General features: G+C 46.1%; 1 protein-coding gene across 1 annotated transcript in view; it reads left to right on the top strand.

Moving 5' to 3' along the window:
- The first annotated feature begins 9199 nt into the window (after positions 1 to 9199).
- Positions 9200 to 27363, top strand: part of Usp7 (ubiquitin specific peptidase 7) — a 53895-nt gene continuing 35731 nt past the window's right edge. Inside the window, exon 1 of the mRNA XM_021644992.2 lies at positions 9200 to 9430. Within this exon, the coding sequence (XP_021500667.1) occupies positions 9352 to 9430 (79 nt within the window). The 5' untranslated portion in view covers positions 9200 to 9351. The remainder of the gene's footprint in view (positions 9431 to 27363) is intronic.

Raw genomic sequence — 27363 nt, 5'->3', positions numbered from 1 at the left:
TGTGGCAATGCCTAGCCTGGGCTACATAGTGATTTCCAGGCTAGGTAGGGCTTGGTAAAAACCCACTCCCAAGTGAAAAATAAAAACCTCCCGGATAAGGCTGGACATATGGCTCAGTGGTTAAGAGCACTGGCTGCTCTTTTAGAGATCCTGAGTTCAATTCCCAGCAACCGCATGGTGGCTCACAACCATCAATAATGTGATCTGATGTCCTTTTTCTGGCATGCAGATGCATATGCAGATAGAGCACTCATTCATAAAATAAATGTTGTTGTTTTTCAAGACAGGGTTTCTCTGTGAATCCCTGGCTGTCCTGGAACTTACTCTGTAGACCAGGCTGGCCTTAAACTCAGAGATCCTGCCTGCCCCTGCCTCCTGAATGCTGGGATTAAAGGCTTGTGCCACTACTGCATGGCTAAATAAATAAATCTTGGGCTTAAAAAAAAAAAACCCTCCTACATAAAACCTCCCAAATTCACCTGTTGTGACGGTAAGTGCCTTTAATCCCATTAATACCAGCAGGAAGGCAGAAGCAGGAAAATCTGAGTTCAGGACTGCCAGGGCTATATAGAAAAACCCTTTCTCCAAAAACCAAAACAGCAACAAAAACTCTCCTAAACTGACTTCATCAAGAGGCCGACCTTGGCCATATCAAGTAGCTCCTGAACCTATGTCCTCATCCTGTATCTTGGGTCTTGCTTCCTTTGTGGATACTGGAGAATATTTGGGGTAGGTGAAAGCCTGTAAATTCCATTTCTACTCTGACACCTTATCTGCCAGGCACCAACATGGCTTCTAGGTAGGTATTTTAGTTCTGCAGAAGAAAACCCAACCCAATGTTTTTGCCAAGTCATGGCACTAGCCCAGGCACTGCAAAATGTGTTTTACCCACAGCATAATGATAGGGTAGCCCCTCCCTGCACTCTGTGGCTCTAATGACAAGTCGGCTTCTCCCATGGTTGCCATCTCCTGGGAGTTCTGACTCTTTAGGCCTCAGGTGTTGAACCAGGGTAAACGTTATGAATTTTTTAAAAAAAATTAGCAGTGGCCAAGAACGGGGCCCTGGTCCTCTCTCCTTCCAGAGCTTTTAGATCTTTGGAGACATCTTAGCATTAATGCTCCAAGGAGGCCCAAAGTTATTCCACACACCTACCCCTTAGTGTGCAAATGGTCTCGGTACATAGTGCACTTAGGTTCCATCTGGGCAAGGTGAAAACAGGCCAGAAGTGTTCTCCAGGGTACGCCTTGGGTTTTTAGGCCAGTAATGGTGTTGGCATCTTTTTTTTCCTTTTCATTGCTTTTTTAAATTTCTTTCCTTTTCAGACAGGGTCTCACTATGTAGCTTAGGCTGGCCTTTGTCACCCAAGTGATGGCAGCACAGGTATGAGCCACCATGCCAGACCCACACTCAAGCTTCGGTCATCACACCTGGTTTCTGTAGAGCTGGGGCTTGAAGTCAGAACTTTGTGCACAAGCACTCTGCTAACCTAAGTTTATTTCCAGCCCACATCAGGCAAGCCTCGCACTCACAGCTAGATTCCCTGCCTCTAGCACTACCTTTTCTAGAAGCTGGGGTAGCCTGGAAATAGAGCCCATCTGCAACCAACATCTGAAGTGTATGAATGGACCCGACAGGAAGAAGTAAGGAAGTACTGTAGTATGAGAGGCCCTGCAAGGCTTGGGACACCTGTGTTCTCACCATTGTATCTCCTGGAGTGCCTAGCTTCCACACAACAGTAAACATTAGCTGTGAGGAAATACATTAGGCCTTCTGTGAGCTGTCTCTCCTGTGTGCCAGGGCCAAGGATAGCATGAGCAAGCCAGTTTCTCTCTTCAAGGTACCTCTGGGGTGTATATGGGGTAGGAATGAGTTTTTATAAAATTTGTTATCTTATGTGTATGGATATTCTCTTGCATTTATGTCTGCTCACCATGTGTTTGAGCACTCTCCAGGAAGGACAGACTGGGGTGTTAGAGTTAAAGACAGTTGAGAGCTACCTTGTGGGAGCTGCGTCCTTGAAAGAGTAGCCAGTGCTTTTCTTATTACTATTATTTTAAACGACACAGGGTCTCTCTGTGCAGCCCTGGCCATCTTGAATTCACAGAGCTCTGCTGCCTCTGCCTGCAGGGATTGCATGAGTGTGCCAACAGTAAGCCTCAGAAGATTTTTTTTTTTCCCAAGGCAGGTTTTCTCTGTGTAGCCTTGGCTGTCCTGAATTCACTTTGTAGACCAGGCTGGCCTCAAACTCGCAGAGATCTGCCTGCTCCTGCCTATGTGTTGGGATTATAGGTATGCAACACTGCACCCGGCTGCCTCACAAGGTTTTTAAAAATTACTTGTTATTACAGTCTTTTCGGAAGGTGTGTATGTGCACGTGTGCTACAGGGTGGGTACAGAAGCCAAAGGACAACTTGCAGAGTTTCTCCACCATATAGATAGGTCGTAGGGTTCAAACTCTGGTCACGGGATCTGGTGGTAGGTACCATTACACTCTGAGCCTTCTCTGTAGCCCAACGGTTTTATTACATAACACATTGCTATAAATTTAGCATCTTTAAGAGAACCAGCTCTGCTCTAGTTCTGTAAATCAGAAACTTAAGTGGACTCCAATGGTTTCTCCCTTTAAAGGGTTTCAAAAAGCCAAAGCCCAGGGCTGGGTGCTCATGGGGAAGGCCACTTCATTCAGCCTGTTTGCAGGATTCAGTCCCAGGGGTGGGGATTCAACGTATCCATGTACTAAGCAGTTGAACTGAGTTACACACCCAGTCCTGGGGATCTGCTTAAAGGCCAATATAATTATGAGAGACTTAACTGGATTAACTTTTTCTTGTATGGTTTATTTTTGGCAATGGTCTCACTGTAGAACTCACAGCTGCCCTTGAACTTACAGCAATCCACCTGCCTCTGGAGTATTGGGATTAAAAGCAGAGTTGGTGTGTGCGTGTGTGTGTGTGTGTGTGTGTGTGTGTGTGTGTGAGGGTTGGTACTTATTCTGGCTTAACTTTTTTGATTTGTTTAAATTTTTTTTAAAGTTACTTTTTTTTTTTTAAAGTTTTTTTGAGAATTTCACGCATGCATAGAAATGTTTTTGATTAAGACTATCTCCCCATACCTTCTCACTGAATGAAAAAAAAAGGTAAATAAAAAGGACATGACAAGACCTGACTGCTGTCCTCGGTACAGTGGGAAGGTTTATTATAGGTATGTGGGAGAGCATAGCCAGTGGCAGAGACATCTGGGAGGGTCAGAGTCGATGTGGCCAGGCTGAGCTGTGCTATGTGGGGAGAAAGGGGCTGGGGGAGGGAGGGAGAACAGAGAACAGGGGCCAGGTATAGCAGCCAGGAGACCCAAAGGTTCAAAAAAAAATGGGTGCCTAAAATGGTTGGATTATACAGGGAAGCACAGTCCAGCGCCAGGACTGGAAAGTTGAGGGTAGAGAGTGGGGTATGCCAGTCAGGAGGACCTTAACAGGTAGGGACAGAGGGATTTCAGGGACAGCCTGAAAGCACCTCAGCCATTTGCCCCATGGTTGAAACCTAACACCTACCATCCATGATTTTTCCCTCCCCAATTTTATGTGCTTATTTGTTTGTTTATTTATTTGTAACACATTGAGTCCATTTAGTGCTGCCTATGTCTATATGCGTATGAGGTATGGGACCATCTTGGAGCATGGGACAGCCTCTCAGGACTCACACCTTGGGAGAAAACTGACTCCCCCTCCCCAGACATCCATCAGTTGCTAATAGCTACTTAGCTAGGACTTCATGCTAAGCTTTTGGCAGATGAGGTGTGTGTAGTCCCAGACTGTGAGTTCATGTGTAGAACAGCCATCTCATGTCACATAAACACAGTAAGACTGTCCACTGTAGATGCCTGCTCTCGCCGTCTTTCTGTCTCTCTTCCTCAGTGTTGTTGAACCTTGAGGGAAGGGGTTTGTCATTTGGTCTCTTATTCTCTGCATGATGACCAGTTGTAGATTTCTGTATTTATTACCACTTACTGGTAAAATAAGCTTCTCAGAGCAACATACTAATCTATGGGTATGAAGAGAAGCATTCAGTTGGAGGAGCAGTTTTACTGTCTATTTAGCAGAATGATGATACTGGGTTCTCTCCTTGGATCTATCACTTAGCCAGCATTAAGTCTGGCCCAGTTAACAGTAACAGCCGTGAGTTCTGTCTTGTGGAGCTTTAATTCCAGTCAGACTAGATAGTTATTTCCATAGCATTCCTGTCACTCTTGCCCCAGTGAGTGTGTCCTGACAGACCAGTGTTTGGTAGTTCACAGGGTTATAGCTGGGTAAGACTGTTGGTGACTAGTTTTCCTCTTCTTCTTTTTCTTCCTCCTCCTCTTCTTTTTTGACTTTTTAAGACAGCCTTGGCTGTCCTGGACTCACTTTGTAGACCAGTCTGGCCTCAAATTCATAGAGATCTGCCTGCCTCTGCCTCCCAGAATGCTGAGATCACAGGCACGAGCAACCATGCCTGGCTAATTTTCCTTTTTTAAAGCCTGTTATCAGCCTTAATGATATTCTCCCAATCCTTCCTGGTATATAATTTACATTTGCACTGCTAGGGATTGGACCCAGGGCTTCCGCCAGGCTAAGAAAGTGCTCCAAAATAGAGCTATACCAACCCCTGCTATGTAATATAGAACTAGCAGTAGTGTTTGGGTTTAGATTCTCCTTTCTACTTCTATTGTATAATGATAGGTATTCTTTCCCTGGCAAAATGAGGCAATTCAAGCCAAATTAGAGTATATAAATGCAGGTTTATTGGGGGACAGCTCTTGGGCGGGGGTCCTCTGATTTCACAGATGGAGATCAGTGAAGTCTCCAAGCAGGGTGGAAAGGCAGAGAGAGAGTGCATGTCAGAAAGAGAGGAGAGGAAATGCAGAGAGAGAGAGAGAGAGCAGAGATCAAAATGTCTGGATTATGTAAGGAAGCCCAACCCTTGGGCTAGAAGGTTCAGAGTAGAGAGCATGGCACACCAGCCATGCCCTGTAACAGGCAAGGACTGAGGACAGTTGGGAAAACCTGGAGGTCAGGTGTCCCTTTGGTATGTAAATTAGGCACATTACCCTCTTACTCCTGGTCTGAATCTTGGCACATAATACCACACCTTGCAAATGAATAGTAACATTATAGCAGTGTAATTGCATGAAAAGTAATGCAGGGAGTGGGCAGGGGAATAGGTGAGGGACAAGAGTGGTTCTGTGTAAATTTTCTTCACTCCCCCCTTGGACCTGTGTCTTGGGCCTATGGCTTCCAGACCCACAGCTTTCAGGCTGTCTGCAGCTACATCTCTAACATGTCTTCGTCTTAATTTCTCTGTTTTTGTGTTTGTGCATGCATGCGGTGGTGGATGCCGGGGTGACTTGACAGGCCAGTGGAGGTCTGAGGCTCACTTGTGGGAGTTGGTTTCTAGCACCAAGTGCCTTTTTACCTTGGGCCATCTTGCTGGAACGTTTTTACTTAGAAGCAACTAATTATTACTTCTAACTAGATGCCAGTTGGGTTCCTCGGTGAGTTGTTTGTTTTTGCTTTTATTTTATTTTGGCTTTGGAACAGTTTGTTCCTTTTCAGGGAGGATCATCTCCGTGTGGCAGGGGAGCTCATATTTGGGTGAACCTGGCCATAGCTCTTTTAAGTTCCACAGCACACCTTAGGTGCTTTCTTCACCTGGCTATACTCAATGACTAGAGAATCCACCTCTAAACTCCTAGGTTCAGTGTTACTGTCTGCAGTTTTAAGCATGTCACTGACCCTGAGTCCAGCCTGACTGTGCGCCTGGGCTCACTTACCAACTCCACTATTGTGCCACCAGAAGGGTACACATACCTTCCTTAAAGAGACAGTTCGCAGCTACTTGGTGGCAGTACTGATATGCATACGCTCAATGGCCTGGGCAGTTTCTTAAAGTGAACAGGACCCTCTTGATTTATATGATCTTGTAGGGTTTCCACAGGTCTGCCTGGGATGTTTACATGAGTAAGTACAGTAGGCTTGTTATAATAATTCATGTGCCATACAATTTACACATTTATAGCGCACAGTCAGCCTGTAACCCCAGCATAGGAGGAAAGGCAGAGGTATCCCAGAGCAGGCTGGCCATCTTGTCTAGTCAGGCTGGCTCCCTAGAGTAGGTAAACTGAAAAGGGTGGAGAGTAAAGGCAGAATACTCCCCGTGTCAGTCTCAGGCCTGTGCATGCACATGTGCACTTGAACTTGCACACACATGCCCACACAAATTAACATTATATATTCACCCAGTCACGGCACACATGAGAGAAAGAAAACAATGACTTCCAGAGGCTAACAAAACAAAAAACTCTTAAAGGGTTAAATCATAATCTTGGAGAAGTTAAAAAAGAGAGACTAAAACATATAGTTAGGGCTGAAGAGATGGCACGGTGTTTAAGAGCATTTGCTACTCTTACAGAGGATAGGAGTTCAGTTCCCACACTGGCCAGCTCAAAATTACCTGTAATTCCAGCTCCACAGGCTCTGATGCCTTCTCCTGGCCTTCCCAGGTGGGCATGCCCATGTCCACATAATAAACATATTTAAAGTGTACAATTAAATAGTTTCTGGTATAGATGTAGACTCATCTGTGACCATGCTCTACCATGAGTGTTGGGGTATCCAAAGATACCCCATGCTGTTACTGAGTCTGTCATCTTTTTCTTTCCTTGAAAACTCTACAGTATTCACTCCCAAGCCCCAACACGCCAGTCTCTGGCTGCTAATAATCAATCTATTTTCTCTTTTTCCTGGAATCGATTTGCCTGTTAAGGACCTTGATGGAGTTGGAACTATCTAATATCTAGTCTTTGGTCTGTCTTCTTAGGCATGATTCATTCCTGTTATAGGTAGACTGTACTGGTAGTTCATTCTTTTTCACTGCTGCATATTATTGCACTATGAATACATAAGTATTTCTAGTCAGAATATCCTAAATCTAAAGTATTCTAAAATCTGAAACTTTTGAACACCAACATGATGCTAGAAGTGGAACTTGTGTTTCCTCATGCACTTGTGCCAACATGTGCTGTGGCACATGACTGGAAGTCAAGAGGACTATTTTCTTGAGTCAGTTCCCTCCTTCCATGTGGGGCCCAAGGACCTGATTGCTCAGGCTTGGTGGCAATAGCCTTTACCAGCTGAGCCTTCTTGTTGGCCCCAAGTGAAGGTTGCAGTCAAAATACAAAATACTGTATAGGATTATCTTCAAGCTATGTACAAGGTATGTCAGAAATATAAAGATACAAATTTTATCATGATTTGGTTCCATTCTTAAAAGATATATCTCCTTATGTACAGTCAAAACATTCCTCAGACTGAGATGAGAAACACTTCTGGACCCAAGCACATTAGATAAGGGATATTCAGCCAGAACCTTGTCTCCTTTATCCACCTTTCCCCCTTTAATTTAAAAACTTAAATATATTTGAGTGTGTGTACTTTTTCAGACACACCCATGTGTGGAAGAGAGGAAATCAGAGGCCAACATGCAGTTGTTCTAGAATGAGTCCTGGGGATGGAAATCAGGTCATAGGACTTGGTGCAAGCACCTTTGCCCACTGAGCCATTTTGCTGCCCTGTGTTTAGGTTTTGGACTCTGTAAAGAAAGCAGGGTTGGCTGGTGTCCTTGGGCAAGAACGCAAGTTGTTGCACTTTTTCCTGGACTATGGGGGTATTTTGCTTGCAAGTCATTAAGTGCTAGAAAAGAATCCTTCATTTTTGCGAGCACAAGTTGTTCAATAGTATTTGTGAGAATTTGTGATTCCCCCCCCCCAACTCCAGGTCACTCCTGGTAACCCAGGAAGGAGATGGATTCTGTTGAATCAGGTGTTGTTTACGTGGGTCTGGTAGGAGGAAGTTCCTTGATGGGAAATCTTCAGGCTCTTGAGATGTTTTCTTTGAGACAGGGTCTCTCGTGTAGTCTGGCTTGAAACTGGGTACGCCTCCAACACCTGAGATACTCCTGCCTCTGCCTCCCAAGTTCTGGAAATAAAGACATGCACTACCCATCCGGCAGTCTTTCCCTTTTTAAAAAATATTTTTAAATGTATTTTTAATAAGCCACCATACCTGAATACCATGTCAGCTGGGGCTTCAGCCTTAAATAAATTGAATTTTCTCTTCAAAACTTCTAGTACTATAAAAGTTCGTTTTCTAACATGACTCCTAAAGACTTGGAGAGGTAGAGGCTGGAGGATGAGGAGTTCAAGGCCATTTTCAGGTAGCATAACAAGTTCCAGGCCAGCCTGGCATTCCTGAGACAGGGTCTCAAAACAACAAAAAGAAAGGAAGTCAACGGCCGTGGCCAACCTGGGCTCCTAGCAAGGAAATTAACGCCGTGGTGCAAAGTTTTCCCACGGATCTGCCCCGGAGAGAAACTAGGGGCCCGCTACGGGCGGTAACGAGGCGTCGCGCCTGGGGCTCGTCGTCCGGCCCAGTTCCCGCGAGCACCTCGGCGGGAGCGCTGGACGTGTGCTCCGCAGCCTCGCCGAGAGCCGGGCGCCTGGCTCCGGCTGGGCGGGCGGCGGGCCGGCTACCGGAGCGCGGGGCCGCGGCGCTGCGCAGGGCGGGCGCTCCTCGGCGCGGCGGGCGGGCAGCTCCCTGCTCCGCCTCCCGCTCCGCCTCCCGCTCCGCCCGCCGCCCGCCCTCGTCTCGCTCGCCCCGCTCTCGCCCCCCATGCGGATGTGACATTTCACGCCGCCGCCATTTTGAGAGCGAGCTGAGCCGAGCCGAGCCGCCGGGCGCCGCGTCCGCTGCCGGAGCCCCGACGACGACTCCGAGGAGGCGGAGGCCTCAGCGCCCCGAGCGCGGTCGGCCCGTCACCCGCAAGCGCAGCCCCAGCCGCCGCAGCCGCCACTCGGGCCCGCAGGCTCGCCGCGGCCCGCCGGGCCTCCTAGCCTTCCGCGCCCGGCCCGAGGCGGGGCTGACTCCGCGGCCCCCGCCCGGCCGCCCTCCGCCCCCGGCCGGCCCGCGGCCCCGCAGCCCCGGCCCCGGCGGCGGGAGGCGGGCCCTGCGGCGGCGGCGGCGGCAGCGGCGGCCGCAGCGAGCGAGGAGGCCGCCCGGCCCGGCCCGCCGGCCGCCCGCCCGCCTCGGCGCCGAGATTGGGCGAATCGCGAGCAAGTACGTGCGCGTCTCCCTGCCGCCGCCGCCGCCGCCGCCGCCCGCCGCGGGCCGCCCCGGGGCCGCCGCCGACGACGCGCGGGAGGAAGAGGAGGAGGCCGCCCCGCCGCCGCCGCCGCCGCCGCCGCCTCGGCTAGCAGCCGCCCGCCCGCCGGGCCCGCAGCCCGGGCCTCCGGCCGCAGGCGAGGCCCAGGCCGCGGCCGACATGAACCACCAACAGCAGCAGCAGCAGCAGAAAGCGGGCGAGCAGCAGCTGAGCGAGCCCGAGGACATGGAGATGGAAGGTGAGGCCCGCCGCGGGGCCGCCGCTTTCATTGTGGCCCGGGCGGCCGCGGGGACCACGCGAGGGGCTCGCCATCTTTAACCAGGCCGGGCTCTGGCTTGGCCCGACCCGGGCCGGCGCTCCTGCCCTGGCTGCACAGTCATGCGGCCCGGCGGGGGGTGGCCGGGACCCCGAGTTCGCGCATTGTACGGCGCACGGCCTGCTGGGCACAAAGCGCCGGAGTCGTAAATTAGGACCGAGGTGTGCTGGCTCCAGGCACCCAGGTCGGGAGGCGGGCCCCGGGGACCGTCCCCTTTCCGGGGTGTGTGTGGCTCCGGCCTGGCTGGTTGGGCCTGCTCCCGGGCCGCTGAGGTCTGAAGGGGTGGGGGCGGCTGCGGGTGCGCGGGGTTCACCTGCACCTGCCTCTGCGCGCGCCCCCGGAGATCCTCCCCCAAATAACTTCTGAGTGCGCTGCCCAGCGTCGCGTCTAATTTCGAAGACACCTGCGAGGCGCGCAGCTGCCCTCAGCCTTTGGACTGCCTGCGAGCGAGCGCGCGCTCAGGTTTGCCTAGTTTATAAGTTACCTTTGCTTGTGGGGGAGTTTAGGTACCTGGCTATAGGTGGTCCCGGCAACATCCGGCTAAGTAAGTGTGCGCTTGAAACTGCAAGTTCCGCCACACTTAGCTACCTACAGCAGAGTCAGACTAGACTCTGGAGGCGACTACGTTTTCTACCCGTGCGGCAGCAGTTTATCTTGGGACTGAAATTTATACTGTTTGTAGATAAGAGGAGCTTGGTGTAAAAATGTAGTCAAGGGAAAAGACTCTAACTTGGGAATCCCATGTGGTGTGGTCAGTGGCTAGCACATTCTTTTCTTTTTTCTTTCTTTCTTTTTTTTTTTTTTTTTTGACTTGGTATTTAGGATAAAGTCAAAACAGCATGTTCCCTTACCTGCCTTAAGGGGTCAGGCAGGCAGGAATCCTAGTGAGGGGCACGTGAATGGATCATTAAAGTGGCTTGATCTTACCTTTTAGCAAGAGATAGTGGCTTTCATAGGAAGTTGAGGCAAACCCGTATTTGTTCTGTGGGGTTGCTGCATATTCTGGGATGGGAATACCGCCCCATGACTCCCCTGTGAATAACTTGATGCTGATCGGTGGGTGTCTAGTAAGCAATTGCCTGACCAAGCTGCAGATGAAAAAGGCCCTTCCCAGTAGGTCTTATCAGTGGCAGCAATGGGGAGGGGAGGCGGAGAGCTGAGTTCATGCCAAGGACTAGGCCGTTTCTCTGGGCCTCAGCAAGTCAGTAATTTCAAAGAGCGCCTGGCATGTTTGATTAAACCAAATAGCTGATGGGACTCATTGTTGAGAATAGTGTATTTCTTTTTATGCTATACTTCATGCATTTCTAAAGTGGAGAGTTGTGTTTGCACTTGCTTCCTTTTCAAATAGCATTAGATGGAATTAAAAAATAGCATCAGATGGAATTTAAAAAAAAACAGATGTGTGAGCATACCTGTTTCCCATGAAAGTTGTCTTAACTGCTTTTCAAGGGTTTTGTATACTTGCAAGACTAAAATTGGACATCGCCGGACAGTGTATTCTTGATACAGGCTGTATATGGAAAATGCCTGTGGAAGTTCCAAAAGCTTTGCTAAAAGACTAAAAGACTAGGAAGGTAGATCTTCATAGGTTTTCACCCTATACTCTCCCATGCTCCATGTGTGCTTCCAAGGTGTTTCTCATGAAGCTTTCTTTTCCAAGTTTGCATTTGTGAGTTAACACAGTTGTAGTTGTTAATAGATGCTGTGGATTTCAATTTTCCCGTGTGGTGGTAAGAACTAGAAGAGCCTGGGTGGGCTGTTGGTCACAGGTTGTGTGTGTGTGTCAGTCAGCCTGTGTTAGCCTTCCCACTCTACAGCCAGCAGCTGGAGGGTGTCAGAGTTCTGACCAGCCTGGGAAGGAAGGCCTTGTGAGGAGCAAGCATCCTGTCTGCCTGCCCTCTGGGGCAGGGTGGTTTCGATGCAGAGGGAGGCTGGGAGACTGGTTCTGTTGGTTGTTTTTCCCCCTCCTGTCAATAGGTCAGGGCAAGTTTGCTGCCCATCTGCCTCACTGTTGGAGTACATTTGTTTTTTTGATTGACCTCTGCACAGTGCTTGCATATCACTAGAGAATTGGTTATTTTTAAGATGTCCTATTATGAGTTAGGAATGGAAAAGTATAGGGAGAGAGAAAATGAGGGACAGTGTACTTGTGTTTTAACCACAGGTCTGCTGTCTGTAAGGCCTGAAAAGTAGCTTGTCCTGCTTCCTGTTAGTAGGTAGAAGCAGGGCCCCTGTCTAGTATATCTGACTGGGGATGAATTTGACACTTAAGTTTCAGTGGCCCATAATCTGAAGAGGTGGCTTACTTATTAGACTGGTGACAATCTGGTCTGTTTGTCCTGTTAAGGACACACAAGCTTTTCTGGGGTTTGCTTGTGCCCCACAGTAGCTAACAGGATGCTGGGGTGGCACTTCTGCCCCACAAGCACTGTTCAGAGTGTTGTGAGCCACCATGTGGGTGCTAGGAATTGAACTCAGGACCCCTGGAAGAGCAGCCAGTGCTCTTAACCTGAGCGATCTCTCCAGGTCTTTCTGAGTGTTGGTCAGTAGGCTGGCTCTTGCTGTCAGGAGCAAGTAATGGGGCCCCGGCAGATTCAGTGGGATTGGTTCCTGACTAGGGTGTTTGGTAGTGGTGGGCTCCTTTCTCATGTGAGGTAGATGGAAATTCAAGACATCTTTTGCATGTTTGTGAAAGGAAGGTGAGGTCTTGTACATACCCACCACTGGCTATGTCACTTTGTACCTAAAGTAAGGTTCCTTACAGATGGTACTCCAGTGGACTGACCCTGCGAGGGTGATCACGTCCGTATGTGAACTTTGGTTGATAGAATGATTTTTTTTTAATTTATTTTTATTTTATGTGCAGTGGTATTTTGCTTGCATGTATGTTTGCGTGAGTGTGCCAGATCCTCTGGAACAGTTGAGCTGCCATGTGGGTGTTGGGGATTAAACCCTGGTTCCCTGGAAGAGCAGCCAGTACTCTTAACTGCTGAGCCATCTCCAGCCTCCACCCTGGAAGTTTTACTTATTTTTATCTTATATGCATTAGTGTTTTGCCTGCATGTATGTCTGAGTAAGGGTGCTAGGGCCCTGGAACTGGAGTTGGAGATAGTTGTGAGATGTCAGTGTGGGTGCTGGGACTTGAGTCCAGTTCCCCTGGAAGAGCAGCCCAGTGTTCTTATCTGCTGAGCCATCTCTCCAGCCCCAGTGGAAGAATTCTTGGTGGAGCTTACAGCGTGAGCATCAGCTCAGAGAGCCCAGCAGAGGACAAATTAGGCCAGGCTCAGAACTGTCCCTCTGCCGCTGGCCAGTCAGGGTTGGTTGTTGCAGAGTTGCTCCTTTCAGCCTGCCATGGTCCCCGTCTTTTCAGTCTGCGTGGCTGCTGCTTAGTCTGTCCTCCACAGTCCAGCCACAGCAACATAGAGAGAGAAGGAAGTGCACCTTACCCTCTCTTATGTTTCCATGTTTTTTCTTCTGAATTATTTCTGTGGACAGGGAGGTCATTTAGTTAGTTCACAGTTGGGCAGTACTATGCCAACATTGCCTAGGGTATTATTGAGAATTTGTATTTAGTTGCTATGTGGTCTCCTGCCTGTTGCTTAAGCTATTGTTGCCTCAGTTTCTACATCCAAGGAAAAAGAGCTCATGCCTATCTATCTGTCAAGGTTGTGCTGAAACCAGTGTCACCAGGCATGTCATGTAAGGCACAAGATAGAGCCACAGATGTGCACTGAATGTTGTGGGCAGTCTTCTGTAGCTGAGGTGAGGAAACACCACAGACGAGGCATGCAGAAATGCCTGATTGTAGTTATGTCTCGTCAGAATAGGGTGGGGAGGCAGTTTAGTTTAGGCAGTGTTATTCCTGAACTCCTGGTGGATCAGTCTCATTCTTTATGTATTGGGGATCGACCCCAGGGTTTCCTGCATGCTTCACAGTCATCCTGAGTTATATGTAACCTCAGCTTTCCTCATACCTGTTTTTGAGACGGGATTTCATGCAGCTGAGACTAGTCTTGATCTTCTGCTCCTCCTGCCTTTACTTCCCATTTGCTGGGACTGCAGGTGTGTGACAGATACCATGACCAGTTAATCTGGCCTATAATAGGGATATAGAGGTAAAGGTAAAAAAAAAAAAAAAAAACTTTAAGTGGATGACAGGAGCAGAGTAGATGTGCTTAGGGACACTTGTTCTGGAGGTCTGAAGGTCCAATATCTTGATGGCATTTTCTGATTTAACTTTTTCATTGCTTTGTTACTGCAAAAACTGCTTACCTATGGTAGTTAGTCTTGCCTTATGAAAAAGAAGGAAAGGTAGTTAATATAGGAAAGTGGCTCATAACACCAATCAGAGCTGGGTAAGCGGCACTTGTAATGCTAGCTAGCACTTGGGAGTCAGAGGCAAGAGAATCACAAGTTCTAGGCAGTTATGTACTACATATTGAAATTTTCAGTGGTCTCCATATAACACTGAGCAAGACCTGAAGCCATTTAGATGTCATTGTTCCTAAAAACTTTGCAGCTCATTTCAGTCACATCCCTTGGAGAAGATCCACAGGGACCTTTTCCTCTACCTGCCTTCATCCAGCCATTTGTGCACCCTGGATTGTTTGGTTGGACAATGACCATCTCAGGTTCCTTTGGATTACTGGAGAAACACAGGAGTGACAGTTTAGTCTGGAGAGTAGCACAGAAAGCTGGTGGCTGGCAGAACACTCCCTCTGTTGTGCAAGAGGGTGCAAGCAGCCATAAGCTGATAGCTGCTGAGTCCGTCATTGCCTTTAATTGGAAGTTACATAGAAAAACAAGCCTTTTACTGCTCCCTCAGCTTCTGCTGGGGCTTTTCTAAGAGCCACTGAAGGCTTTTTTTTTTTTTCTAAGCTTCTTTTACTATAATTTGTTTTTTTTTCCGTTTTGTTTTGTTTTTTTGTTTTTTGTACTTTATGTACATTGGTGTTTTGCCTGCATGTATGAGGCTGTCAGATCCCCTGGAACAATTGTGACCTTCCATGTGAGTACTGGGAATTGAACCGAGGTCCTCTGGAAGGACAGTCAGTGTTCTTAACCACTGAGCCATCTTTCTCTAGCCCGTATTGTAGGACTCCTAATTTTACTTCAGCTACTGTTTCTTGTTAGCTGGGATGTTCTCCAGGTAGGAGTAAAACCCTGGAGAACAAATTTGTAACAAGGTATTTTTTCACAATTGGCAAGTGTTAAATGTTACCCGCTTCATAAAGTATCTCGTATAAACTAATTTGGGGAGGCTGGAGAGATGGTTAAGTGTTTAAGAGCACTGCCTGCTCTTCCTGAGGACCCGGGTTCAATTCCCAGCACCCACATGGCATACAACTGTCTGTAATTCCAGTTCCAGGGATTTGAAACCCTCACACAGACACATACAGGCAAAACACCAGTGCAAATGAAATAAAAATAAATAAATTATAAAAAAATTAATTTGGACTTCAGAAAGTTGGCAGGATAGTTTTCAAGCATTATGCACAGGCACTTCTGTTTTTCTAGAAACTTGACACATGACCATAGCTAATAGGAAACCAGACAGTTGAAAATTGTTGAGGAGAAGCAGACCTGTGGCAGAAGGTTGAGGAATATGCTGCTTTACTGGAAAGTCACCTGCAGGGTTTCTTACGTCAGTACAGTGCCCTGTGCTGGATGCTCGGAGTGAGACCAGCAATGACCCAAACAGGAAGGGACATGGGATGCTCAGGAGAACTCCTACCCTGAGAAACAGTGCCTGTGCTAGAAGGACAATGAGTAGCCAAGGCTAAGGTAGGCTGTTGTCAATGCTGTTATGCAGCTGTGCCATTCCTGTGTTTTTAAGACTGATTTATTATGTACTCAATGTTCTGCCTGCATGTACACCTGTGCTCCAGAAGAGGGCACCAGATCTCATTGTAGATGGTTGTGAGCCACCATGTGGTTGCTGGGACTTTAACTCAGGACTTCCAGAAGAGCAGCCAATGCTCTTAACCTCTGAGCCATCTCTCCAGCCCTCAGAAATGTTTAGCCCAGGGCTGGGCTTGAACTCTTGATCCTCCTGCAGCAAATCCTACCATCATGTGCCATCACAACTGGCCTTTCCTGTGTTTTGGTGAATTGAATTCTTAGCTGTATAACTAAGGGGTGAAGATCACTGCTCAGTCAAAGTTGTTGATAGCTAGATGCCCAGGTGTCTGCCAAACAGCGCATGCTATCTGATTGACAGGAGCTTCAAATTTATTGGCTTTTGAGACCTGGGAAGCAGCTGTCCTCATCCTAAGCTGATAGGTGGCCTTCATTCTTTCTGGTGACTGAGAATGTAAAAATGAAGGACAATTCCTGTGTGATTCTTCTGCCTGCTGCATAAAAGTAGTAAAACCTAAAAGGACCTAAAACCTAGGTCCTTGATTTTGATCCCATACCAGTGGCTAAGGTTCGAACCCTGGTATCCTATGCTGATGTTAGGTGGCAGTCCCGGAATATACCACCTAGGATAAACTAGTGTGTTGCTTGCACAGTGCTGAATGAATTTCTATAGGGTGGCTTCTCCTTTGGAGTAATTATACCACAGATGTAGCCATTGTTAAGTGAGCTGACCCTTCTGCCACTCAACTGTAACTTCAGAAAGTTAAAGGGGCATGGCCTAAGAAAACACAAGGCACTGCTTACCATCTAGTCTGTGCAAACCTGCCACCTACTAGAAAGTGGCTCTGGGCCCCTGTCAGGGTTGCAAGTGTGTTTCATTAGTATCACTTTGGGGAATAAGTTACATTTGAAGACTCTTAATTGACCCCAGCAATTTCCGTTTCAAAACATGTAGCAATTGGCGTGTGTTTGTCAGCTTAGGCAAGCACCTCTCTTAAAGGTATAGGGTCAGTCCTGTGGAAGTTCTTACCTCTTCTAGTTCTTAGGTCAATGAATTCACAGACTCATCAAGCCAACGGAAGTAGTGAGAAACATCCCTAAATCCTTGTTCCTGTCTCTCCCCTCCCCCCCATCTATTTATCTGTTTTTATTTGGGTAAGGTTTCTGTGTAGCCCTCATTGGCCTGGAACTTGCTGTGTAGACCAGTCTGTCTTCAAACTCAGAGACCCACTTGCCTCTCCCCTATTACTGGGATTAAAGGTGTACACTACTATACCTGGCTGTTTTGTATTTTTGAAAATTATTAGTATGTGTGTGAGTATGCATGTGGCACCCATGTTAAGGCCAGAGGACAAATTTATGGAATCCGTCCCATGCTTACTTGCATGGAATTTGGGATGCACCTTGTATATGGATGGCACCTTCCTTTATGCATTGAATTATCTTGCTGATTTAAGTGCTTTAAAATGTATTATTTTGTGTGTGCTTCATGTTGGTGGGCATGCATGTTACAGTGGCTGTGGAACATTTCTACTCCAGCTTTCAGCGCTGAGATTATAAGTGTGTACCACGACACCATCCAGTCTTACTATTTTATGGCCACTTTAGATACTTGGAATTTCCCCCCCCCCAAGTGAATCTCCATCTTTCCCCCGGTGCTTATAAAAAATAAACGTAAAGGGAAGTGAGCTTAGGCACTTACAGACTTTGAAAATGCTCTTATGTAGATTGTGAGGTGGGGGTTGCAGTGTTCTTAGCAGTCCCCTGCGCCAAGCCTATTGCTGCTGCTAATGATGAGAGCAAACTTGGCTTTACACTTTCAAGCTATGTAGCTCAGACAGGCCTTGAACCCATAGCACTCATCTGGGACAAGCATGCGCCACAGCATCTAGTTTCCATTTTTTATGGTGACAAAGAGAGAGTGGTTTAAGGGTTAAAAAGATTCCTAAGAATCTAACCACACCTGGAAGCTATATACAGCATCTTTATGAGGATCGATCTTTATGATGTTCAAAGTAGAGATTTTCAAGTGTTGATAACCTGTGTCAGAATAATGGGGAATGAAGACATAGAGTACAATATCAACACAGCTTTATTACAGGTGTTAGCCTAATCAATTTCAGATTGGATTCTTGCTTAGATTTTCCCATGACATTGAAGTCATAGTGAATGTTGTGAAATACTATCCCAGAAAATACAACGAATAAAAGTGGTGAAAATTTATGGATAAATGATTCTCAATTCTGTGGAGCAAGAAGGTGGGGGTGGTAGCACACACCTTTAATCCCAGTATTCAGGGAGGCAGAGGCAGGTGGATTGCTGTGAGTTTGAGCCAGCCTGGTCTACAAAGCGAGTCCAGGACAGCCACAGCTATACAGAGAAACCCTGTCTCGAAAGCCCACCTACCTCCAAAAATTCTGTAGAACAGGGTGAATCAGAATGTGAAGGGTCGAGATTTTTTTTTGTTTTCCAGTGCTGTGAATAATACTGTATAGAAATACAGTACATTCAAATTAAACAAAGTGATCACAAAAATATGAGTACCAGCTTATTAGCAAGTTAAATATATGATTACATTTCAGCAATAGTCTTCAGAGTAAACAAAATCGGAGGAAGAAATACTGAAGTAGCGATGTTTATGGTGGTGCATGCCTTTAATCCCAGCAATTGAAAGGCAGAGAGGCAGGCAGATCTGTGAACTCAACACTGGCCTGCCTTACATAGTTCCAGGACAGCCAGGACTGCATAGAGAGACACTGCATTTAAAAACAAACAAACCAAAAACCAACTACAACAAAACAAAATACCAAGTAAGCAAACAAATAAGTACAGAAAGTATGTGTTCAGAGGAAATGTTTATAGGTACCAGGCACAGTGCTGGCTGCTGGGTTATTGTGTGGCCTTTCCCCCTTGACAGCCTCAGAGGGTAGGTGCTCCCTAGGCAGGAGTGTGCAGGTGTGTCTTGTGGAGTGTGGATAGGGTACTTGGGGAGTAAAGGAGAGAGATGACCTTTGGGAAGGGATGGATCAGGGGGAAGCTTCAAAGATTAGTCTTCAAAGAAAGTAAAAGAAAGTCTTGTGTGATTAGAGGTGGAAGGCATTTGATATTTCAGGCTTAGTTCATGGTAAAAATGTTTCCATCCTCTCAAAGACACCCCAGTGCCCTTACTGCTTTTACTGAGCCATAATATCTCCAGGCCCAAAGATGTTTCTTCTTAATACACTGGGCCAGTAAGCTTGTCAGTGTGGCAAGACCCTTTCTGAAGATGTGATTAGGTCCTCAATAGGACCACCATACTACATTGTTCAGTGGGCTTAGTGCAATTGCCAGGGTCCTTAGCATGCAAAAGGAGGGGTGGAAGCTTAGTTGACTTGATAGGAGAATGTAACCGGTCATGCTAGCTTTAGATATTCCCAAGTGCTAGAAAAGGCAGGGGAGGGACACATGTGGAACATGGGCCAGACACATCTTGACTGTAGCCAGGGATCCACTTCATATTTCTGACTTCTAGAAGTTTGGGAAGTTGATTCCAGCAGACAGGAAATTGGAACGATCTGAGATGAGGCAGAAGCAGTTACGTGGCTGTTAAAATGGGTGCTGTGCTTCCAGACCCCCAGGAAACTGCACTGAGATTCAGTGGCCAGAGTTGCCCACTTACCTCCACAAAGTTGCACTCTTATTTTCATGCCTTTCCATATATGTCAAGTGCACATACAAAAAAAAACATACAAATAAATAGGACAGTATTAACCCGTCCTCCACGTGTACCTGTGCGTAGCTGTGTACTCATTCACATCTGCACGTGTGTGTACATACACCAAACAAACAGCAAAACCCAATACTGAGCAAGTAAAAGACCGTACAGTCCCTCCCAGCTAGCACAGGATGCAGTGTTGGGATTGGAACTCAGGCCAAGCCATTCATCCTGGGCACAAGACACAAACAGCCGTGTAAGTAGCCAATTTGGCCTTATATTTAAACACCTTTTACTTTCTCCAGGTTTTTTTACCCCTGGAATGGTAGACTACATTGAAATTTGTTATTCCTGACTGATTTTGTATGGGTTACTTTATACTTTGAATATTTAACTTAGCTTATTGCTAAAATTGGCCAGGGCCAACCATGTGGTGCAGCAGGTGAAATTTGATCACTGTTAAGTGCAAAACTGGTAGATAACCTTTTATTTATCATTTATTGTTTTCTGTATGTGTGTACACGACATATGTAGAGGTCAGGACAAATTTCACAAGTCAGTTCTCTTTACACTGAGTCATCTCAATGGTCTGATCACTCTTGGTAATTAGAAGCATGTTTGAATACGATTTTGATTTGGAATGAATCATCCAAAGGAAACCATTCTAGGATCTATGCACTTGTATATGGAGAGATTTCTTTCTTCATTTAAGGGCATGTGTTGTGGACTTGGCTGGTCACCATTTCAGAACAACCAGCTCTCTCTGTGTGTGTAGGTATGCATGTTCAGAGGCCAGAGAAGACCGGTCTTCTGTCATCCCTTTCCCCATTTTTGGGACAGAATCTCGTTGAACTTCTAGCCCATCTCCAGCTAGACTGGATCCAGGGATTCTGCCTCTGTGTCTTCAATTATAGGATTATAGACACATGCCACCATGTCCAGATTTTTATGTGGGAACTGAGGTTCAGAACTCTGCCTGGCCACCATGAACTCATGTGGTACACATACATGTATGCAGGCAAAACATCACTATATATAAAAGAAATCTTCAGATATTCTGCATTTGACTCTAGCTTGGTCTATAGCAAGTTCCTGGCTAGGTTAGCCAGTGTTGCATAGTATGACACTGCCTCAAAAGTAAAACAAAAACATTAGGGACAGGGACCGGCTTGATGACTCAGCCACCAAGCAAGATCCTTGGTCCTTAGGACCTACATGGTGCAAAGAAGAGAATAATTTCTGTAAATTTCCTCTGACCTGTAACACCCCCCGCCTTATCACCTGTGCTCTTACCCCAAATACAATAAATGAGTAAATGTTAAAAAATGATCATTTTGTGGTTCCAAGAACAAGTATATGTATTCACAGTGCATGTATGACATTCAGATGACAACTTTAGGGATTTGTTGTCTGTCCTGTTGGTGTCTGGTTACCCCCACCTCTCACCCAGTTTTTTTTTTTTTTTTTTTTTTTTAATTTCAGACAGCGTTTCACTATGTCCTTGGCTCTTCCTAGATTGGCTTTGAACTCAGGTCTGCCTTTGCCTCCTAGCCCTGGGATTAAAGGTGTGCAACAGCACTCCCAGTGGTGTTCTCTTCAGCCATCTTGCTTATCCCAGTCTAGGTGACCTGGGAGCTTTTTGGGATTATTTGTATCTTTCCAACTCTCTGTGGAAACACCATGATTATAGGTGGGTTCCTGAGTCTGACATTGTGTGTCTTTGTGGAACTGAGGTAGTCACTCTTTGTGTACAGGAGCTTTACCATTGAGTCATCTCCCAAGCAAATGGTTTTGTTTTGTTTTCTTTCTCTACCTACAGACATCCATTTGTTCTGTATCGTTTATTAAAGAGACTGTGCTGTTTGAGTTCTGTTTGCTGAGTATCTAATTTGCCTGTCAGTCATCTCTCTATCATCTGTCTATCTCTTTATAGTTAATTGGAGACAGAATCTCACACTGTAGCCCTAGAGCTCTGATCCTCCTGCCTGTCTCTGGAATGTTTGGAAAAACAGGTGTGCATCACTGCACTTTGTTAAGTTGTTGAACTTTTGTCAGACTCAAAATACATGGTCCAGCCAGTGGCTCTGCATCTGGATTCCCTTCTGTTCTTCAAGGATCACTTTTTCAACATTGCATCTTGCTTACTGCAGCTGCTCAGTGACCTTGGTATTGAGTGAAGGGAGTCCATATTCATGTTCTTTTTCCAATTAGTTTTGTTTTTCTGTTTCTTTGTATAAATGTTAGAATCAGCTTCTTGTAGTTATAGTAGTAGTAGAAATCAATTTGACTGGATTTGTGTTGAAGTGTGACTTTTTAAAAGTGTACTTGAATTAGTTTGTTATGCGGTATTGTATGGGCATATGCATGTGAGGTGTGCCAGACCAAAAGAGGACCATGGGTGTCTTTCTCTAGCACTTTCTGTCTATTCCTTTGAGGCATCTTCCGAACTTGCTCTTCTTGCATTTTCTCGTGGAGGCTCAAAACCACCACGTCCCAGTCAGCTTTTTGTCTCCTTCCCCACAGGGCAGCAGGTTAAAAGTGTGCACTTACATGCCTGCCTTGTTTGTTACCTGGGTGCTTGGGCTCCAAACTCCTTGTCATCATGATGCACAAGTGCTGTCCTGCTGAGCCTTTTCTTCAGCTCTTTTTTTGTTATGTCCCCATCCCCTCAGGACCTCATGTAGCATATACATTCCTATATGCCCAAGGCTGACCTTGAACTGATTGTCTTGCCTCCATCTCCCAAGTGCTGAGATTACAGGAGTGAGTGTATCAGCGTTCACTGTTCAGAAAACATGTAATCTCTCTTGTCATTCACTGCTGAAATGTATATCTTGGGAGACGATATTTGTCGCGTGAGCAGTGTAAGTCTCCCTCAGTGATTTGACCTCAAAAATGGCCAGCATTCATGTGCTCTGTGGACAGCCAGTGTTAAGTTCAGCATTGCTTTGTAAGTTAATCCTTGCTACCTAGGGAGTCTCCTTTCACTTGACATTAAAATCTGGCTTCTTTTGCTATAAAGTTTTCACAGTACCCCTGGGCACTAGTTTTTCAGCCCTTAAATGAAAGGCAGGGTGCTGGGTAACCTGGAATGGTGGTCTTTCTGTGTGGCTAAGGATGGGACGGACCTGTGATAGAAGTGTTAAAGAAACGAATTTAGACTTCCTGTTAGAGAATTTTTTTTTTTTAATGTTATGCATTTGAATGTTTTGTCTGCATGTGCCTGTGCCAATAGAAGCTAGAAGAGGGCATCAGAGTCCCCGGAACTGAACTTAAAAGGACGTAGTTAGTCACCATGTGGGTGCCTGTGTCCTCTGGAAAAGCAGTCCATGTTCTCTTTTTTTAATTTTTTTCTTAATTACATTTTACTCACTTTGTATCCCCCCCCCCCCCCCGTGGTTCCTTCCCTCCTCCTGTCTCAATCCCTCCCTTCCTCCACCCTCTGCATGCATGCTCCTCCCCAAGCCCACTGATAGGGGAGGACTTCTTTTCCTTCCTTCTGATCCTTGACTAGGAGCAGTCCATGTTCTTAACCTCCGAGCTATTTCTCTAGCACCCCCACCCCCTTTTAGAGATTAAGTTTTAGCCAAATAAAAGAATTCAAAACCTTTGCTTATTTACTTCTTTATTTATTTTTATTTACTTATTTTCAGTTTTTTTTTTGAGATAGAATTTCTCTGTGTAGCAGCCCTGGTTGTAATTTGTAGACCTGGTTGGTTTATTTTTGAGAAAGGGTGTCATTGTGTAGCTCTGGCTATCCTAGATCAGACTGGCCTAAGATCTATATGCCTTTTCCTCCCAAATGCTGAGATTAAAGGAATGCACCCATATCTTGGTGAAAGCTTTCTCTTCTCTTCTCTTCTCTTCTCTTCTCTTCTCTTCTCTTCTCTTCTCTTCTCTTCTCTTCTCTTCTCTTCTCTTCTCTTCTCTTCTCTTCTCTTCTCTTCTCCTTCCTCCCTTCTTCCTTCTTTCCTTCTTTCCTTCCTTCCTTCCTTCCTTCCTTCCTTCCTTCCTCTTTCTTTCTTTCCTTCTTTCCTTCCTTCCTTCTTTCTTTCTTTCTTTCTTCTCTCTCTCCTTCCTTCCTTCCTTCCTTCCTTCCTTCCTTCCTTCCTTCCTTCCTTCCTTCCTCTCTCTCTCTTTTCTTCCTTCCTTCTTTCCTTCCATATATGTGTGTGTGTGTGTATGTATAAAATTTATTTATTTTGAAGACAGGGTATTCTGTGTAGTCTGCAGTGGTCTGGAATAACTCCTGGTTCTGCCTCAGCCTCACGAGTACCCACATTATAGGCCCTTTTTTTTTGGAGGGGGGAGGTTTTTTGTTACATCTTTTTACTCTTCTCTCAAAAGATCCTATCTTTGAATGACTTTGAAGGGAAACTAGGTATGAAAGGTTGCTGATTGCAAGGTGTAAAGAGACCGTCTGGGCCACAAATAACCCTGGATGTCTGTTGTGCCCCCTTTACTTATACAGCTTGCGAAGGGTCTTGACTCAGTTAAATATTTTTGTTGTGCTTTTGCTATTGATGTTATTTTGTGTGTGGCATGCACATGTGCCTGCACTTAAAAAAAAAGATTTATTTATTATGTACACAATGTTCTGCTTGTACACCTGCACACCAGAAGACTGCACCAGATCTCTGTGGATAGTTTGACCCACCATGTGGCTAGTGGGAATTGAACTCAGGACCTCTGGAAGAGCAGCCAGTGCTCTTAACTCTGAGCCATCTCTCCAGACCATGCCTGCACTTTTATAAGGCTATAATTGCACTGGAAACATTCAAAGCAGGGAGCTGAGAGAGTCAAAAGGAAGCTTCTGGTCCTTTAGAGATTGTGGACATGCTGTTTCAGGGATCCATGCCGTCTCTGCAAGGACGTCGTGTGTGCTACTCTGCAAACTATTCTTTTGGCCACTCCTTGCTGCAAGCAGCGTCTAGCACTCCTGTACCTGTGCTCCATTCATGCTCTGGATCTACCCCCAACCTACCCCCCAGAAGTTGAATGCACACCACACTTTAGCAGGTTTTTGTTTTGCAGAAAAAAATACTTGAAAAAAGCAGTGCAGGCATAGTCCCCAGCTCCTTAATTCCCAATGCAGTGTTCAGACCAGAGTTTGGAAGACATACATTACAATAAGGGTCTCCACGGAACAGATTTTTACATGATAAACTGAAAGCCTCAGTTTTATTTAAGGAATACAAATTATACATGCTTTTCCTTGGGCCTTCATTTTCATGTAACTAATATAAATCAGGGTTCTTTTAGACCATGGAGCTGTTGTTCCGTAAAATGGGGCCTATTTCTAGCTTTCAAGCTCCACTGCCCAACCTGTTGGGGCACTGGCCCCTGAAGTAGGCTTCCTGCATAGCCGGTGCAAAAACCCATGTCAGACCGGTCAGTTGAGATAGTCTTATTGCCAGTGAGATGATGAAAGGAATTCATAGGTTGACTGGGATATACATCAAATAGAGGTTCACCTGGGAAGAGGGCAAGCCAGTCAGTTTTCATCTAGATTTTTGCAGAAGTAGTGTCTTGGAATGGATTTCTCTTGACTGGGATGGCCAAGAGGAGAGACAAGTCCAAGCACTGAGTACTGTTTGTTTGTTTGTTTCTTTCTTTCTATTTATTTTTTCTTCACAGTTTATTTATATCTCCATTGAAGTCCCCTCCTTCAACTCCCCAGACCCACTTTTCCTTCCATCATCCCCTTCCCCTAGTCCGAAAGGAGAAATTCTCCACTATTACTGTCTGCCCATAGCTGGTTAAGTCTCATCAGTACTGCAGTCATCTACAGACCTAAAGAAGCTAAACACTAAGGAGGACCCTAAGGGAGGAGGCTTAAATCTCATTCAGAATGTCAAACAGGATAGACACCAAAAGTGGTGGAAGAGAAGAAGCAGGATGAGTTTACTTATAGAGGGTCCTCTGAAAGGATTCACCCAATAGGGGATTGAAGCAGATGCTGAGACTCGGGGCCAAACTTTGGACAGAGCGCAGGGGTGTCTTACAGAGAAAGAGAGGGCTGAGATTCGAGGGATATGGAGGGGACAGGAGCCCCACAAGGAGATAAAAGATCTGAGCCCAGGGGGTCCTGCAGAGACTGATGCACCAATGGAGGACTATACGTGGAATAGACCTAGACCCCCTGCTCAGATGTGGCTGATTGGCAGCTCGGTTTCCATGTGGCTCTCTGAGGGAGGGGAGCAGGGGCTGCCTCTATCATGAACTCAGTTGACTGCTCTCTGATCACTTGCCTCTGATGGTGCAGCCCTGCCAGGCCACAGAGGAAGAGGACTACTTCATTCTTGACTTCTTGATTGGCTTTTTTTTTTTTCTTCTTCTTCTTCTTCTCTGAGACAGGGTTTTTCTGTGTAGCCTTGGCTATCCTGGAACTTGCTCTATAGAGCAGGCTTCAAAGTCTTCAAGGTCCTCCATGGTTATGGGTCCCATTTCCTTTCCATTTTGCCCTTTCTTTTGCATTAGCCCTTGTGCCTGTTCCTTTTGTGGCTTACTCCATCCACCTGGTGTGGTTTATTCTCACTAGCGCTTGCTCACCTTTTTTTTTGTTGTTGTTGTTGTGTTTTTTGAGACAGGGTTTCTCAGTCTAACAAGTCCCTGGCTATCCTGGGCTCACTCTGTAGACCGGGCTGGCCTCAATCCCACAGAGCTCCTCCTGCCTCCCAAGTGCTGGGATTAACAGCATACAGCCTCATTTTGTGATCTACCCCAGAAGCTTCCCAGACTATTATATATGCTAAGTCTAGGCCTTAGACCCTAGACTTCAAACCCAGAGCTCTCCAATACCATTTGTTTGTTACTTTTGTGCTGGAGGGTTGGTCCTGTGGCCAGTGTTAAATCATTTGATTACAGCTCTGGTCTTGGATATGTGTGGTCAGCTGTGCCACTGGAAAAAGGCTAGCTGATTCTGGAGGCCAGGAAGACTCTGGTGTTGAAACAATAGAGTGCTACAGGACCAAAACACAGGTCAGGCTGTGTGTTGCATCATTCCAAGTGGCTGAAAAACAGAACAGCTGTTGCATAAACTTAAATTGCTGGGTAGCCTACCTCATCGTTAGATTGGGTACCTGTCTGCATCCACTGTATGGCTGATTGATCTGTTTGGTCTAAGGTGCTGCTGCTTTCGTGAGAGAAAGTGTTCACTGTATTTTTGGTCTTAAAATACTGAGAAAGCTTGGAGGACAGCTGCTTTTGGAGGGCAGCCAGTCCAGCAGTGGTTTTCTGATCTCAGGATGTTTCATTTCTTTATTCATACAGCTTTGGTTGCCTTGCTAACCAAGTGCTACCAGTTTTTCTTTGTTTTGTTGTTTTTCCAGTTTTCAAGACTTGTGAGTGTGATTTTTGTAGCCTTGGCTGTTCTGGACTGTCTTTGTAGACCAAGCTGGCCTTGAACTCACAGAGATCCACCTGCCTCTGCCTCAGAGAGCACTGGGATTAAAGGTTCGAACCATCATGCCTGGCCATAATACCAGATTTTGAGAACTGTCATCTTGGGCTGTAGAGATGGTTCAGCTGTTAAAAGGTTAGGCTCACAACCAAAAATATAAGAACTTTCATCTTTCAAAATCTCAAAAATAATAGATCTGAACAGAAATGCTCTTGGGAGCTTTATTTGTAAATTTCCCACAGATTAGCAGAAGAATGGTCACACCATGTCCCCCTTTTATCCCCTCTGGCAGTAAAAAGAAACATATTGTTACATATTGTGGAGCATTTATTCAACACTGTTGAAATGTCAGTGACCCTCCCCCCAGACTCTTGCTTTCTGGAAACAGGGTTTCACTGTGTAGCCCTGGCTGTCCTGGAACTCACTATGTAGACTGTCCTGGCCTCAAAACTCTCAGAGATTGGCCTGCTTTCTGCTTCCTAAGTGCTACTAAGGTTAAAGGTGTGCACCAGTATGCCCAGTCTAAAATTAAAGAGATTTCGTGGCTGCTAGGGATAGTGGTGTCAGGTTATGGTTAAAAAAGGACAACATATAGGATGGAGAAGCTGCTTGAAGAAGCTGCTCGAAGAAGCTGCTCATCAGTTAAGAGTATTTGCTGCTCCTCCAGAGGACCTGAATTTGTCTCCCAGTTCCCACTTTTTCCAGCTCACAACCAGCTGCCTGTAATTCTAGCCTCTATCTTTTGGCCTCTGACTGGGGGACGGGAGTACATTTACACAGATAATTTTTTTTTTTTAAAGGGCCCTGTGCTGGAAATGATCTTTTCTGCTTTTTCTGGTAGTAGATACAAATCTACAGGTATACTAAAATCATATAGAACCAAACACTTGAGTAAAA

This window comes from Meriones unguiculatus, chromosome 11 (assembly GCF_030254825.1).
Source record: "Meriones unguiculatus strain TT.TT164.6M chromosome 11, Bangor_MerUng_6.1, whole genome shotgun sequence".
Classification (NCBI taxonomy): Eukaryota; Metazoa; Chordata; class Mammalia; order Rodentia; family Muridae; genus Meriones; species Meriones unguiculatus.
Note: the sequence above shows the minus strand (reverse complement) of the source record. Positions and strands in the feature narration are given on the sequence as shown.